The 16,840-nt window shown below is 38.4% G+C and overlaps 1 protein-coding gene across 1 annotated transcript in view; it reads left to right on the plus strand.

Moving 5' to 3' along the window:
• Positions 1–16,840, plus strand: part of DCDC1 (doublecortin domain containing 1) — a 500,455-nt gene that overhangs the window by 55,906 nt on the left and 427,709 nt on the right. Inside the window, exon 7 of the mRNA XM_090034627.1 lies at positions 11,749–11,954. Within this exon, the coding sequence (XP_089890753.1) occupies positions 11,749–11,954 (206 nt within the window). The remainder of the gene's footprint in view (positions 1–11,748; positions 11,955–16,840) is intronic.

Here is a 16,840-nt window from a genome sequence, read left to right on the forward strand (position 1 = left end):
TGAAGAAAAATAACCACTATTTTCAATAATAGAACTTTTCTATTGAGAAAAAGGATCATAATAGAAGTATACTCGCATACAATGTTAACACGAAGGGAATTAAATAATATGCACTAGTTAAGCAATTAATCCTCTAATATGCTGTCAATCAGAGATGGCTTATAAAGCCTTTATGTGCAGTCACTATTCTTTAAGTTTATGGGACTATTGACTTTATGGAATGATAATGTTTCCTGTATTTCATATTTATTTGATGCCTTAAAGATGCTTATTTTTATGATATCCTCTGAATAGGAGTGTTTTGTACTGTAGGAGTTCTTTGGGATAATTATAAGTGAAATTACGCTATCTTATACAAATAAATAGAAGTAAAACAAGGATGATATATATATAAAATATGCTTGGAATTCATGACATAACATGTACCAAATGGAAAATGCAATAAAAAGTCATTTTAACCATATTAACAATATTTGTTCTTCTCTTTTAAAATAGTCTTAAAATAAAATTATCTAAAATTTGTAATGGGCTCAGTGTACCAGTCATAAGTGCAATTGCAGGATTCAGCCCCTTGATTATAAACTTTTTAGGGAATAAACTATGTCTTTTTATGTGTTTATCTGGTCTCTAGCACACTGAGACTCTCATCCTGATTAAGGATTCTTGGTAAATATTGTAATATAACTATTAATAATAATGCATTCTGATACATTGGAAGCTATTATGCCAAATAATTAGCTAAAGTATGCCATGAATGATACAGACGAGGAAATAGTGATACAGACACAGTAGCATGGTTTCCATGTGGTAGATACAATTTTATTTAAATTAACCAGTAATTTAGCTTGAGATAATAGCTTTCCAACATATATGTAGGGCAGTATCAGTGTGGATTTCAAGATAACTTCTGATTTATCAACCTGAAGTTATAGTAGGGCTTTATTTACATCCGCCCCTTGCATCAGCAAAGGACCGTCACCTAGATGGTCAAAGTCCTAGCCTCTTTCTTTGTATGGAGTAGGAGATTAAGGTGTTTCAGTCTCTGCAAAATGCTGAGGCTTGTATCCCAACTAACCTGCAATGTGCCTTAAAATTCCTCCATGGATCTTTTATAATTAAATCACTGACCTCCTCCCCAGAAACAGACCCATAGAGCCAAGAAAAGAGTTAAAACTAAAATCATAAAGCTGGTTGCCAGTTGTTTTGAATGAAAAAAAAAAGAAGGAACCTTTAAAACCAAGAAAAAGGCAATCAACCAAATTACAAACCTTTTAAAAGGTTTAGTACAACCATGTAAAAATAGAAAAAGGTTAGGAAAGAGCTATGAATTATGGACCTGGGAATAGAATCTTGGTTTGAAGGCAGAATCAGAGACTTTTGCTGTTGTACGCTTGCACGAGGCACTTCCACAGTGTGTGTAACGTTCTTTCTGTGAGCACGAAGGAGGCTCTGCCTATGTCTAGAGGAGAAGCTAGCGAATGAGTTTCTTTACCAGCTACTAGGGGTGTGCGACTAGGACCCTATTTGAATCAGATTTGGATTCGGCCTGAATCAGGGACAGTGATTCAATTAGTTGATTCAGATCACTGTCTCTGATTCGATTTGTCTGAATCCGAATCTGAAGTTTCAATGCTGATTCAGAGAATCAGCGATTCGGACATAGACACAGCTTTAAAAGTTTTTTCCACATACCTTGAGGTAGTAGGCACAGCTTGTGATCACTGCAATGTTGGGGCACATAGAGTGTCCCACGGGAGTGCAGGGGCCCTTCCACATGCTCAGTGGTGAACCCCTCCACATGCTCGGCAGTGAAAATACTTCTGGTCCACTTCCAGGTCTGCCAGGGAGTGCACTACCCCCCTCCCTGTGCCTCCCTGGCTTGGTGATCGGCCACAGGGGGACCCGGGGTGCCCCCCCCCCCAGACCCAGGAGGCACCAGTCACCAAGCCAGGGGGTACAGGGGGGCCTCCCACCATGCTCCCTGGTGGACCCAGAAGTGGACCAGAAGTGCTTCTGGTCCACTTCCAGGTCTGCTGCTGAGCATGCTGGGGAGCCCTCCATGCTTCTGTGGGATGCTCCATTCGTCTCAGCATTGCAGCACTCATGAGCCCCTGCTACCTAGAGGTATGTAGAAAAAACATTTAAAGCTGTCTCTATCTCTGAATCTTTCTGAATCTATCCTAATCGATTTGGAGGGTTCCAATTCGATTCGGAGAGATTAAAGGGTCCTCTGATTTAATTTGTATTTGGAGATTAGGCAACTGAATTGGGCTGAATCTCTGCTGAATCAAATCAGGGACCTTAGCTTTCCTGCCAGCTACCCTTCTCCCAGCTCCTACTTATAGGACTGTCCATTGTTTCTGAGCCCACACAAATAACCTGAGTAGCAAAATTTGCATTTTACACCTGCAGCCCTCTGAAGCACTATGACTTAAAAGGGTGCAAAAGGAAGCAGAAAATACTAGAATATGCAATATTACCACACAGTAAGTTGTATCTTATGAATATGTATCAATTCCCTATTTTCTAGAGTTCTTAGTTTCTATCCTGAGCTACTTTCAGTTCTGTTTAATACATGTGGCTATGTGTATAGTAAAAAAAATTATGGCACATTTTTGGTGAATATGAATCATGACTTCTACAGGGAAGTTTCAAGCTTTTGAAGTTCGTATTAAATGAAACACTGACCACTGATGAGTGTAAGGTTTTATGTTGTGCTCCATATGAAATATATACAACCTAGGATTCTTCTTTACTTTAAGCAGGTACAGGTGCCATGACTGATTTACATGAAGAGTTCATAGAAAAGTTCAAGAGAGGGGGTGGCAATATTTTGATTGGCATAAAAGATGGTATGTTTGTAATTTTAATCAAATTTAGAATTAAGACATACTTCAAATAATATGTCAGAGTAATGTTACTGAGTTTAAAATTTAATGACAACCGCTGTCATTATTAGTTAAGTATAGCCATTGTGCCTGAGGCAATAAATGATGACACCTCAGAACATGCAGAAACAAAGAGCTCAAGTATTTAAAGAAAAGGGAGTGACTATAAACTTAGTTAAACACAGGAATGTGACCTGGGCATAATGTATTTACTAAACACAGAGGCAATTGTATTTTGGACAGATGACATAATTGAATACAACATTATTCTTTCTTATTGCTGTAGCGTTTGGATTTTAGTACACTCAGATACACATTGCCATAATTTATTGTTTTATATGTAATTTCATTAACCATAAATATTTAGTCATAATGCATAAAATATATTTTAAGACTATTTTCAACTTACAGTTCTCTAGCACTGAAAAATGTTACATTCTAACAATTAAAATAAGCATTCAGTATAGACTAAAATATCCATATTTTCTCCTTACTAGTTTAAAAAAATATTTTTAAGAATTAAGAATTAATTAGGAATTATTGCTCAATTAATCTCCACTCTACCCAGTGGGTGAGACCTCAGCTGGAATACTGTGTCCAGTTTTGGGCACCACACATTAAGAAAGATGTAGGCAGACTAGAGAATCTGGAAGAGAGCAACAAAAATAAAAAAGGTTCAGAAAACATGGCTTATGAAGAAAGAGGGAAGAATTTGGGTTTGTCCACACCAATGGTGCTTAATCTATTGGCCCTGTGGGGCTGGTACCTGGATTGGGTCCCACATGCTTGGATCCAACCTTGTGGCTCATGAATCCCACCTCCCACTGCTCTGGCTCTGCTCTGCGTACCCAGTCCAGCACGCAGGGCCATTCTATGAAGCTGGCAGGGCTCCCTATGGTTCTGGAAATTTGGCAGCAGGGGAATGGCAATTAATGCTGTCCCTGCTTCCAAGCCACTAAATTTCTGGACTGGTGAGGAACCTGGCAGGCCCAATAACATGGCTCAGTGAGCCAGATCTGGTGCATGGGCCAGAAGTTGAACACCCAAGTTTAAACTGAGGAAACATGATAACAATATTTCAATGTTGCTATATAAAGAGGATGGTAATGTAGTTTACCTTGGCCACTGGAGAAAGGACCGGAGGAAATCATTATTTGCAACAAGAAAGATTAGGTTGCATATTAGGAAAAAAATCTAATTGCAAGGGTGGTGAAATAGGCAGCCCAGGGAAGTTATGGAGACCCCCTAGCTGAGAAAAGCTTAAACAAGCATTTATCAGGGATGGTTTGGGTGTGCTTGATCTTGCATTGATGCTGGAGTTTGGTTTAGATCAGGGCTGTCCAGCTGCAGGTCTGCAGACCACATCCAGCCCTTGAGGGTTTAACATGCAACATCCAGGCTCTTGCCTGGCTGTCACTCTTCACATTGCTCTTACTATTGCAGTTGTTTGGGTCTCTGGGGCTGAAATGTATGGCAGGAGGGGGCCCAGTGACCTTTCTGCCCACTTAGCATGGGCGGAGGGATGTTTATGCTGCCTGTCTAGTCTCAGGGTGTCCCTATGATTTGCAGCCCATACTGTATAACCTGGAGACCCATTACCAGGCAGCATGCAGCTCCTGGTTGCTTAAAAGTTGAAAAGCCTTGAACTAGATCGTCTCTTGAGATTCCTATCTTCCTCATGTTTCTATAGTTTTATTACTCTAATTTCAAAAATGTCATTCTGTAAAAAGAAGGGTGTGGAAAGAGGAGAAAACTAAGAGAGAGAGAAACTGAAGGTGACACAAAAGAGAGCTGTTGTGGCAACATTATAAAATCCCTTTACATTTGTCTTTTAATTGTATTTCTTTTCTTATTTGAAGAAAAAAATTGTGATAATTCAATATTTGTATAGGTTGTTGAATGAAGCATGCAGAATAAACATGAATTAAATGGATATGTGATAAAAACAATGAAAAACAATAGTTTTATATAGTATATTAAATTTACTGTATTTAATAGTATTTAATAAATTATATTATATGTAGCATATGGAGTATACTGTATTTTAAAATATACTTTATATAGTTTGAAACTGTGTCATGAAATGCAGGCATACCAATTTTGGCTTAAATCAGAACAGATTTCATAAGCTACCCCAGGTATTACCTAATATATTGATAGGAAATGACAAAGGAAAATTTCACTACTGCAAGGAATAACATTAGTTATTCGGTACCTGATATTATTCCCTCCAAACTAACCTGTAATATGTAGCTCACCAAGATACTAAATAACATTTTTGCAGTGGAAGGGATGTGTTATGAATCAAACTTTAAACTCAATGTATGCCTCTTCCACAAAAAAATAGACACTTTTCACCATCCATGTTCACTGAGGTGCATCTATAATCTGAATTCCCGTGCAACTCCAGAAGGAGGAGTGAGTCCAGTTGTATCTCTATTCCCTCTTACCATCTGGGGCTGTAGAATAGCAACCCTGTAGTACCTGTTTATCTGCACACTGTGCCTTTTTAGTCTTGTATGTGTTTATTTGTAGAGAAAGTGGGAGAGAATAAAATCAACTATAGTTGGTGACATGCAAACAAAACAAAACAACGTTTGTGTTGGGGGCTTGTTTTCCATGACTGAAACAAAATCCAAAACTTGCTTCCCCTATGATATATCTATCTCACTTAATATGGTATACTCAAGATGCTTTTCTTGCTTGGTTAGTAGGTGTATCTTCAACTGATGGTCAGTTTTTTCTTATTCTCCAGAAGGTCCATGTTTAAACATTTTCTGTACAATTAAAGTTAACACCTACTGAACTAAAGCACTGAGCTCACTTATTGAAAAAAAAAACTTTTCATCTGCTGAGACTAGCAGAGCATTTAAATGCCTTTCCTAGTAAACTGAAAGGAGGAAAAAAGAAAATCTTTTCTTCTGTGAGCACAGATTTCTACCTCCCCTGTACTTAGTAAATGAGACATAAATTTCCTCAGACCGTTCAACCAAAAGGTAAATCACAGCAGAAAATAGATCCTGATGCTCTGGAGAAAAAACTGGTCTTCAAGCTTTTATGGCATTATTTGAGGTGGATATTCCAAACAACTTCTTAAATTTATTTTTTCAGGGAAAAAAACTCATCCTAAAGTCTACAGATGCACTTTGCTCATTTTTAGGTGCTCTGTCAGAGTATAAATACCTTGATTTGGGGCAAGGTAACAGAATTTCTTGAGAAACTCTCTTAAGAAGTTCCAGGGAGGAACTGAGGTTTGTTGTGTCTGACGGACACTTAGATTACAACTTTGTCTTAGTTTTGGTACAGGCTTTGTTAGAGGTGCTGGATACTTATGGAGATGGGCAACTGGTACCTCCTGAGTCTGGGGGGCCTGTGCCCCCCCCAGCAGCCAGTCAGTGACTGGAGGGGATCCCCCCACAGCCAATCTCACCAACCAGGGGTTTCCCCCACAGCTGATCGTACCAATTGGCACTCCCGCCTCCCCCCCTCCGCCTGTTACCTAAACAGGGAGTACTGACTGTCAGGGGGTACACCAGCACTCTCAGGGGTGCACCAGCGCTCTCAGGGGGTACACCCTACACATCACCACTGCTTATGGAATATTTGCTGGATACTGTAGCCCTCCATTGCCCCAGGCAGGACTTCCAGAAGACTAAAAGAGGTCCAGACACAAATTGAGCGCCTCCCATTTGAAGGCTGTGAAGTCTTTAATACAAGAATTAAGCCTTCATCTTTTGAAAGATGTAAGGACCATTCCTAGGAGTTGGTAAAGTTGCAGAAAGCAAGCATGCCAAGTTTACAAAGACGGTGTTATTATGCTGAACGTACCCTGCTGTTGAGTAGTGTCTTTAAGCACTGTGCTGCTTTTTGCTGGTCCTCCAGGTAAAGTAATGAACACGGATCCTGGTTTTCTCTGATTAAAAAAAATGCCAAGTTTTTGGATTAAAAAAATTAACCCACAATCCACATTTTTCTGTGATTAAAATGAAAGACCGCTAGACCTCTTCTCCTCCTTCTTTTGGAGACTGTCTTTCATTTGAGAGGATCTTGGAATCAAATTGCCTTAGATTTCTGAATCTGAGAGATTATAAATACAGAGTATTCCATTCCATTCCATTTCCCCTGCCCCTTCCCACCTCCCCCCCACTATTTTTTTTAGCAATCTTCTCACTTGAAATACTTCTAAAATAAGGAATACTCCTGGAGTTCAGAGGAAATGGGGGATTAGTTAGAATATGTTCTAATCCAGAAGAAGAAAGGGAATGTGTATCCACTCATATTTGAGATGTCTCAGCAAGCTCATCCATCATTTCAAATTTAGAATGGTAGCCCAAATCACCATTTGCCATATCTAGATTCCCAAAGTTGTCTCACAGCAACTCAACAGTTCCATTTGTCTTATCTACATCTCATCACTACTGTGGATCTCAGGATAAACAAAGGAACTTCATGATTGTTGCCAGCCCAGGAAATAGAAATTATAAAGTCTGTGTTAGATCCACAGGAGAGATTCAAGAACATATTAGATCTCTTCAAACAGCAGAAATCTCATCCACAAATATCTGTAAGATCTCATTTCACATTCCCAAATCATATAGATTCATGCATTTAGATCAGAATGCCAGACTTGACATAAGCTTCATGCTTGAATTTGTGCCCCAAAAACATCACATGTACACAAGGGTGCAGGTTCCTTGCTAAAGTGATGAAAGACATGGAAAAGACCCAGGCATATAAAGGAGTACCTTTTCCCCTCACTTCTGTCTGACAGAATGCTGGACATGGATGCTTCCATATCTGGGTAGGAAGCTCAACTAGACTACATACAAAACCAAAGTCTCTGAACTGTTGAAAAGACTAAGAAAAATGTTGTAGAACTCAGGGAAATTCACCTAGTATACACAACATCTCTTTCGTGCTAAGTGGGCTGAAAATGTAGCTCAAGATAGTCAATGCTGTAACAGTATTATGTCAACAGAGGTCTAAGCACTCATTCCATCTTTGCAAAGAAACTGTTCATCTGTGGTCCGTTTATCACCATATTAAGCCAGAATCTTTGCATCTACAAGAGTTACAGCCTGGCTTAGCAGACTAGTTCAACAAAGAGTCCACAGATATGATCTCTTCCAACTTCTCAGGTACTCTTTTAATAAACTGTAAGGAATGACACTTGTCTACCAAGGTAGGAGTACTAGGCCTTTCTTTTAGGGCTGTTAAACACACAGTAGGAGCATCTACATGAGATGTTACATCACCACAGTGACGAGCTAATGTCACTATACCTCCTTGCTATGGCAATGTACTACCGGGCATGAACTGTGATGCTGATGCTACTGTGCAGTATTTTATTGCTCCTGCACTGTAGCTGCTAAATATAGCCATGCGGCATCATGACTGCACAGTAATGCTGGTTACTGCGCAGTCATTTAGTACTTGCATAGCTGTGCCCACTTGCTCATACTTGTCTCATGTAGACATGCTCACTTGTTTAAGTACTATGTGACTGGACAGTAACAGTTGCACAGTCTGCCGCATGTGTAGATATGCCCAGTATTAGTCATACCATTTGGTGACAGACTTCTCCTGGCTCCCAACCTAGAACAGTTTCACTTAGCCCAAAGGAGGTGAGAACCACTATGACTGATTATTAAGTCCAATCTTGCATTTTAGCTCTGTGCTGTACAAGAAACTTGAGTGGAGCCTGGGATCACATTTAGTGCAATTGGCATTTACAGAGCTTCATGGGACTGAAACCTGTTTGCTACAGACCGACTATTCAGGGATTTTAGCAGCTAGCAAAACCTTATTTTGTACATGCACACCCATTACCCATATTTGGCTAAATCTAGATGGATTTTCACAGCAAGTGCCAAAGGTCACAAAACTATACCTTGCCAATGTTAGTTCCTACATGTGCCTTAAAGATGGCTGTTTCAAAACTGAAAAAAACAGGAAAGTCATGAGTTCTTGCATGGATACAAGCAGCCTCTGAAAGAGAGCAAGTATACTCATATGAGACAGAAAACCAAAAACTGCCCAGAATGTCAAAGGCTTTAAAATTAAATCCATTTTAGGTTGGTAACAGATTGCCAAAATGCCAATGGCTATTCAATGGCCACCATTAAATTAGTTGATTTATTAGCTTTGAACATAAGTTGCTATAAATCAGTGTAGCTCTACTGGAATCAACTGAGCTAACCCAATTTACGCTACCTGAGGATCAGGCTATAAATTTAGGCCCCTGCTACACATTCCATATATTACACAATTAACTGGTTAATTGCACAATAAATTTATACCAGCCACACATTCAAAGAAAGACCCACCACAAGTGCAAAATAATTATCAAGATGTGTACTAATTTAGACCATGATTGGGTTTATCTGATCTAGGAAAGGGTTACCCAATCTCCTAACTGCCTGTATGCATTTGCAGTGAAGTACCAAAGCTGTGCTATTTTTACCATTCTGACCCAGACTGGGCTATTGTGGTGAGATCCCCACACCCACAGACTGGCTAGCACCCTCCCGCCAATTCCAACTGCCCCTTGCCCCACCCCAAGTTACTTGCACAGCTCCCAGGAATGGCAAGTGGCTGTATGTGCTGCTCCTGGTCTACATTTAAGCAGCTTAAAGTAATCCATGTGAAAGTAGACCAGGTGCAGCAAACATCTGTACAAACCCTGAGAATATTGGTTTGGAAAACAAAACTTCCTAATATGTAAAGTTTTGTTTAGATTCAGTGTAGGTATCAATGTCCTTGAGAAAAGAAGTTTTGCCGGTTTTTTAGAATTAATGCTGATTGTTTTGAGAAGCAGTGCTATTTTATTTTGGTAGTTTTAATGGCAATAATATATATATAGATGGGTTCTTTATATTCTGTAATAAAATAAGTTCTATTGTTTTTGATGGAAAAGAATTATGAATTAAAACCCAGTCTTGAAAAATACAATAGTGTTGTTCATTTTAACATTTTCCAGCACTAATAAATGTAATGAGATGTTTACCTTTTCAAAGTGATATGAAGTGATCTATGCTCCTTCTGTATTGAGACATGTGCCCTGCCCACTCCTACTCCATGCATGCCAGATTCCACAACAAGAGCTACCTTAGCGATCCTGAGAGTGGGCCCAGAGCCACTCTTTAGAACATCTGAGACATACTGCTTATTCTTTACCATTTTACTTGAATACAAGACAAGGTTTTTTTCTCCCAAACAGCATGGGAAAAAAACTCTCATCTCACATTCACAAACAAGGACACATTATTTAATAAATTGTCTGTCCCCCTTCAAAAAAGATGCAGATGTTCCTTCCACACTGCAACTGGGCCTGGAGGCACTGCAATACCAACCCAGCACCAGGAGGGCCAGAGCCAGCTCTGGCACCCTCCCTTTGGTGCCAAAAATGTTACATTTGATCTTAGCCAAAAAAACTGAATTGCTGATGGGAACCTAACACAAGAATAGGTTATAGTGAAGCCCATCTAAATAAAATATATAATAATGCCCATTGAACGCAGACCCCCTCAGTGGTCACTCCTTTTCAAGTCAGCGTGCTGCTACATTGCATATCTTTTGACTTCCTCTTCACTCCCATAGCTGAACTACACCTTTCTTTCCCATTTCCAGTGATTCCTGATTCTTCACCAGGCTTAAATGTCTGGCAAATATCACAAAATGGGGCCCCAAACAGTTCACCTCTCTCATCCTGTCACATATGATTATAACAAATATATACACAGATGAGGCACAGGGCAACATGGTCTGCCCTTCAGGAGTTGGAGCTGGACCATGTTGCCCTGTGCCACATCTGTGTATACATTTTTGGAGGATCCCAGGACTCATAGCAAGAAAACCCAGTTCCAGTGAGTGGGCAGCAGAGGGCAAGGGAGCTAAGTCACCCCCCACATTTATTTTCCCTGCTGTAGTAGTAGGAGGGTCACAAATTCAAGGCAAGCCTCCAATAAATAGATTTTATACCTGGAAAATTATAGCAAATGTATTAATTTTCCATATATAGAATTTAATTATTGGGGCTCATCTTGTATTCAAGTAAATTGGGTACTTACACAACTCCCATTTATGTTAATGGAGCTAAAAAATCAAAGACGATTTTTATTTGGATTTATTGGATTTAAGCACTTAATGATCACTGAATAACTATAAACTTAGTGGTTTAAAATCAGATTATTATTTTGGAAAATATGGATTAGACTAAACTGTTGCTGACAAAAATATTGTCTTTACTGGCATATTCTGTGACAAGGTATTTCCTATAACTGGCCTTCCATATAAAAATACACTGCATTCATTAAGGCTTCAAGTTTATTGCTTTTACCTGCAAATGTATTTTATGTACAGACCATCCTCTTAGGAATCCAAAAAAGGTGTGGTAAGGAAACCAACTGTTAAAGTAGAATAAAAACACCTTTTGGGTAATGTGCTATCAGATGTGAACCTTAAAACAATGTAAAAAAAAGGTGCAGGCATAATTTTTCTGAGACTGAAGAGATGAGAAGCACTTGATTTTTGTAGGTGAGAAGTGAAATGTTCCTCTCTGATTACTGATAGAGGCATGCTAAGGTGAATTTTAATTATGACTAAATTGTGGTATTACTCTTTCATACCCTGAACATCTGTTCCCTTCAGGAATGATGATTTATGCAGGCTATCAGTGAAGACAGCTTGCTACAGCTTATGTCACGGTTAGTGGGAAGCTGGTGGTAGTATTTCAAAAAATACTATATGGAGGAAGGCCAGTGTGTGTTATTAAGGTAATACGGAAGGGGAGCATGATGTGTCCATTTTTAATTTTGAAGCCAAATATTGACTTTTACGGTTTTTTTCTGTTTTCTTCCAGACCATCTGTCATTAATGAAGAAAATAATCTGGACAGTGAATGGTTTGGTTTTTCCTGCTGGTGTCAAGAGAAAGAAAACCAACCCTGTACTTCCCTGTGGCATGAAGAGGCTTGTTGAGAAGTCCTCACTCAGAATTTTGGCATTTAAAAATTGCACAGGGCAGGATGGCTATGAGATAATTGCAGAACAGAATCAAATTGAAAAGGTAAATTTTATTACAAAATCAAAAATATCCTGAAAATAAAATACATTTGGCCTCAAATCTCAATGTTCTTTCTTTTTATTTCAACAAATGGTTTGATTAGATTATTAATTTGAGAATAGATATATTTCTAAAGCACTTAAAATATGTCTTCAAAATTACCAGAATCAAGAATCATTACCATGTTCCTAAAATCAGACGGAACCCAAAAACCCTTTTTATCAGCTAAAGACATTTTAAATTCTTTTGTGGATGTTTAATAGCTCCTGGGCTAATGTGCTTTGTTAATATAGGTTCCTTATACCAATACCTGCTTAAATAATCAGAGAAATCCATAAGTGCCTAGCTTTCAAGACACAGGGGTAAAACATATAAATCACATTGTCAGCATTCCTGTTTTTTACTCCATGTTATTTTTGAATTAAGTCTGATAAAGTAATTTTTAATTTTCACAGCCCTGGGGCCTGATTCACCTCCCGCTGAGACTTTGGAAAGATTTCCATTGCGTGCAATAGACTTTGAATGCCTGAAGCATTAACATTCCAATTATCCTGTTTTGTGAATTCCATTGAACTGGTTAACAAATCTCTCTAGGACAATTGTAACTTTAAATCATTAAAATACTTCATATACAAGGAATATCATATGTAGGCTGAGAAAGAAAGATCAAACCTCTTTCTGTTTTTCTGACTATTATGGTGTACTAGATAGCTTCCTACAATTGGTGTTTGATACAGACTGGGATTTTAAAGGTTACGGTATGTCCTTCATGAATCAGTGTTTACTAGAGGGGCTGTGTAGTCTCCATCTTTGGAAATTTTTAAGAACAGGTTAGACAAACAGTTCTCTGGAATGCTGCAGATTGGAATAATCCTGCCTTGAACAGGGACTTGAGCTAGATGACCTCCTGAAGTTCCTTTCAGCCCTATTTTTCTGTATTTTTTTTTATTCCAAGACCACTCAGTGAGTTGTAGTCTTGCTATATCCAGCCATAGAGAAGAATAAATTTAATTGGAAGCAGATGTCCTTATTCCTTCTATGCACATATTGCTTGTTTACATGGAATACGATGTTTCAGCTTTTTATTAAATATATTAAAATATATCTTAACTGCTCTTTATTGCTTTTCTCCATTTGTTTATTCATTTTCTGCTTTCCATATTTCAAAATTACAGGGACTAACTGTCCACTTTCCTTCAATTTATTTCCTCATCCTCCTTCCTTCTCTTGGTGTTTTATTTTTCACCCGTAACCTCTATTTTACCCTCTTCATCATTTTGTCTCTTGCAAGTTCTCCTTCACTTTACAGTCACAGAAGATAGCTGTGGCAGACAAGTCCTATAAGCTCTTTGTGCTCCTCTTCTACATTTTTATAACACTGGTCTGCCCTTTGCCATGAGGACAAAGCTAGCTATTATATTAGAAAACACCATAGAAATATAATTTGAATAGTGTGTCCAATATTATTTTAATATATGTCTATAATTTGAATATATTTTTCTATCATTTGAATGGTGTGTCCAATCTTATTTTAATATATCTCCATCCCTATATCTCAGCATCCCCTACAGTCACTTCAATTCATGCTAAATACCAGGAAACAGAATGGAACCCTAAAGCACGTAGTAGGAGATATCTTTAGGTTAAAATCATTTTCTTTATATACTCCACTTCAGGAATCAGTTCTGCCACTTGAGAACAGTCTCATTTGCCAACCTTGTGATCAGCAACAGCTTGTCTAAGACATTAAAGACTCCTGAAGTGCTGAAACATAATCAAGTAGCGGAAAATCATCAGCCACTTTAAACAGTTTTGCCACCATGGCGCTCCTTCTCTGTGACCTTCCTTATGAAAAGGTTGAAGGTGTTCACAATAAGAGGCTAGTTACAGATATTTAAAGAAGAAGGAGTTATATGAAGAAGAGGAAGAAAATAGTTAAAAATATATTGGACGAGCTTCTCCAAGATTACGGCCAAATTAACTCCTAAGTTGAAAAAGCCTGGGAGCCCACCAGGAGCTGGAAAAATGGTATCTCAGGGTACATATAAACCTGCAAAGCAACAATAACTTCAAAGCTTGTAGGACTTTATAGTTCATTAAAAGAAATAACAGCAACAAAATTCCAAGTGCACAGATGTGAAGAAGCACAAACATGACACCTAGGTGAAAGACACGACATAGCTAGTTTTAAATAAGTCTTTCTCACTACTCTCGAGCAAGTAGTTTTCTGAGAAGGATGAGCAACAAGACAGGAACATAGCAAGAGCTGGGTTAGTGTACAATGTACTTTAGATCTTGATGGATGATGCAACCCTTTCAGAATTGTTATCTACCAGTGCACATTAGGGCACTTCTAAAGCTACTCAGACTTGAATTAGGGAATGGAAGAGGGGGAAAAAACCTAAAGAAAGACAAAACTTCATGGATAATGTGTTTTCCTTGTTATTACATTCATTATAATTCCTTGTCAGAATAACCATTAAGTTTGGTGCCTGATTATTCAGAACAATTGTTATTATTGGGGTAAGAGACATTTCTTTATTGTTATAGATCAATGTGGAATTTGTATTTTCAACATGTTTTTGATAATTGGCAAGAACACCTTTTCCTCAGACTATTAAGCTACGTTTTTCTATATGGACACCTTGAAAAAATACGGCTTAGGATCTTCAATTTAGTGGCTTGGAATTTGCATGATGTGCACATAATGTTGTCAGTACATTCCTTTTCTTACTTCTGTTCAGCATTTTCCTGAACAATGACTTTTCCCAGGTCAAAGTATCGCCACTTCTGTCATCAGAAAAGTAACCTGCGTGCTATCCATCTTAGACTTCTTTCAGAAAATGACAGATAATTTCACTGGCATTACTTTTGTGACAGTTTCAGCTTGATGATTCAACTTTTTAGTGTACGTCAAAATTGTTTTCAATGTACATTATTGCACAATATGAAAATTCAACTATAGTTGGCTTACATTCTCGGTTATCATGGTTACTACACAAATTGAAAAACTATGCTGAATATTAAAACATTCATTATTTTAAAAGCATGTGTTGCACACTGATATTTAAAAGAACTCTATCAAAATGATATATATTAAATAATTGAATTCACCTTCAGACTAAATATTATATATCATAAGGATTTTTTTTTAAATAACAATTTTTAAAATTTAGTATAAATTTTTATACTTTTAAAAATTAAAAATACCCTGATTTTTTTTAATGTTGCTGGAAAGTAATTCTGTAGAATTGTCATGGTGGTTTCATTGCCTTGCTAATCTTCTAGTATGTTTGTATAGGCCTGGGAATTCAGGTTTGACAAACTTGGTGCTGCCTAACCTAGCCATCCTAACCTAACAGTCATGATAAAAGAGAAGAAACACAGGTTTATAACAAAGTAGGGCTGGACAGGACTTCACAAAGTTTAGTTCAACTCCTTGGTCAAGGCAGGATCACCAGTGGCTAAACCATCCCAAACAATGCCTGTCTAACCTACTCTTGAAAATTTCTAAGGAAAACTTTTACTCTATGCTGTTTCTGACCTTCCCTGTCTTTGATGCACCTCTGCTTGTCACCTGGTAACTGCACCTGTTTGCGAAGATTGAAGTAAAAAAGGCATTAAATACTTCAGTCTTCTTTGCATCATCCATAGCTAGATTGCGTGTCACATTCTCTAAGGGACCTTTGGTTTTTTCCAGTCTTCTTGTTACTTTTGACACACCTATAGAATTGTTTTTGCCTTCCTAATTTTCTCCCTGCATGCCTGTGTGATACTTTTATGTTCTTTCCTAGTAGTATGACCACATTTCCAGTCTTTATAGGTTTCCTTTTTGAGTTTCAGCTCATTGAAGAGGTTGCTGTCTAGCCAGGCTGTCCTCCTGTTGCACTTCCCAGTCTTTCATTGCATCAGGATAACTAGCTCCTTAGAAGGGCCCCCTTAAAGTACAGCCAGCTCTCCTGGATTCCTTTCCCCTCCTCAGACTTACCCCAGCAGGGGATCCTGCCTGTTACCTGAGTTTGTTACAGTCCACTTTTCTGAAATCCAGTGCCTGTATTCTGCTGCTCTTCCTCCTTCCTCTCCTTAGGATCTTGTGTGCTATGACTTCATGGTCAGTGGGTGCACAAGGGTGCAGAACCTGTGGAGCCATGTGGCTAGGTAGCAGCCAGCCCGTCACAATCTATATGTGTGTTTTGTTGCATTTATAAATCTGCCATAAGACAGTCCATGACTACTATCTTACAGCAGAATTTATTGCATCCTAATACCGGCACATACGTAGACTGTGGCACTTTACTGTGGAGCTAGTTAGTCAATTCCTCAGTAAACCACACATGTAGATGCACCCACTGTCACCCAAGTTGCATGCAGATGAGAAGAGAAAACATACTTTAGGTATTTGACCTTGCACGTGGAAAACATTGTATGTGAAACTGCTTAGTTGTGTTAGTATGTAAAAATGAATCAAACTAGATTTTGTATTGATTATTGGGCTTCTAAATATTTTTACAGTTAAATATACCATTCCTTAAAATCCGGAACACTTTGGATATGTTGAATTAGGTTCAACATCAAACCAATTAAAACCCTGTAAGGGAGGCAAAAGACTCTTCAGGTGAAGGCAAAAATGACATTACTTCACCTTCCTCCCCATTGATTCTAGGGACCAAAGGGGCAACTACTTGAAATATAGTGAAGGCTTCCCAGAATTTCTGACCATGATTTTTTCTATCCCTTTGCTCTGTTGAAGCAAACTCCATTGAGTAAGACCAAGGCTATAGTCTGTTAGCTGAACATCAGCTGGAAATAGTGGTGAGCAAGATTGATTACACCAAAATCTGAGAACCAAGAACTAGAAGCTCCATGAGAGCTCATTAAGTCTTACAATT

Source organism: Crocodylus siamensis, chromosome 2 (assembly GCF_052110815.1).
Source record: "Crocodylus siamensis isolate JL-2025a chromosome 2, ASM5211081v1, whole genome shotgun sequence".
Taxonomy (NCBI): Eukaryota; Metazoa; Chordata; order Crocodylia; family Crocodylidae; genus Crocodylus; species Crocodylus siamensis.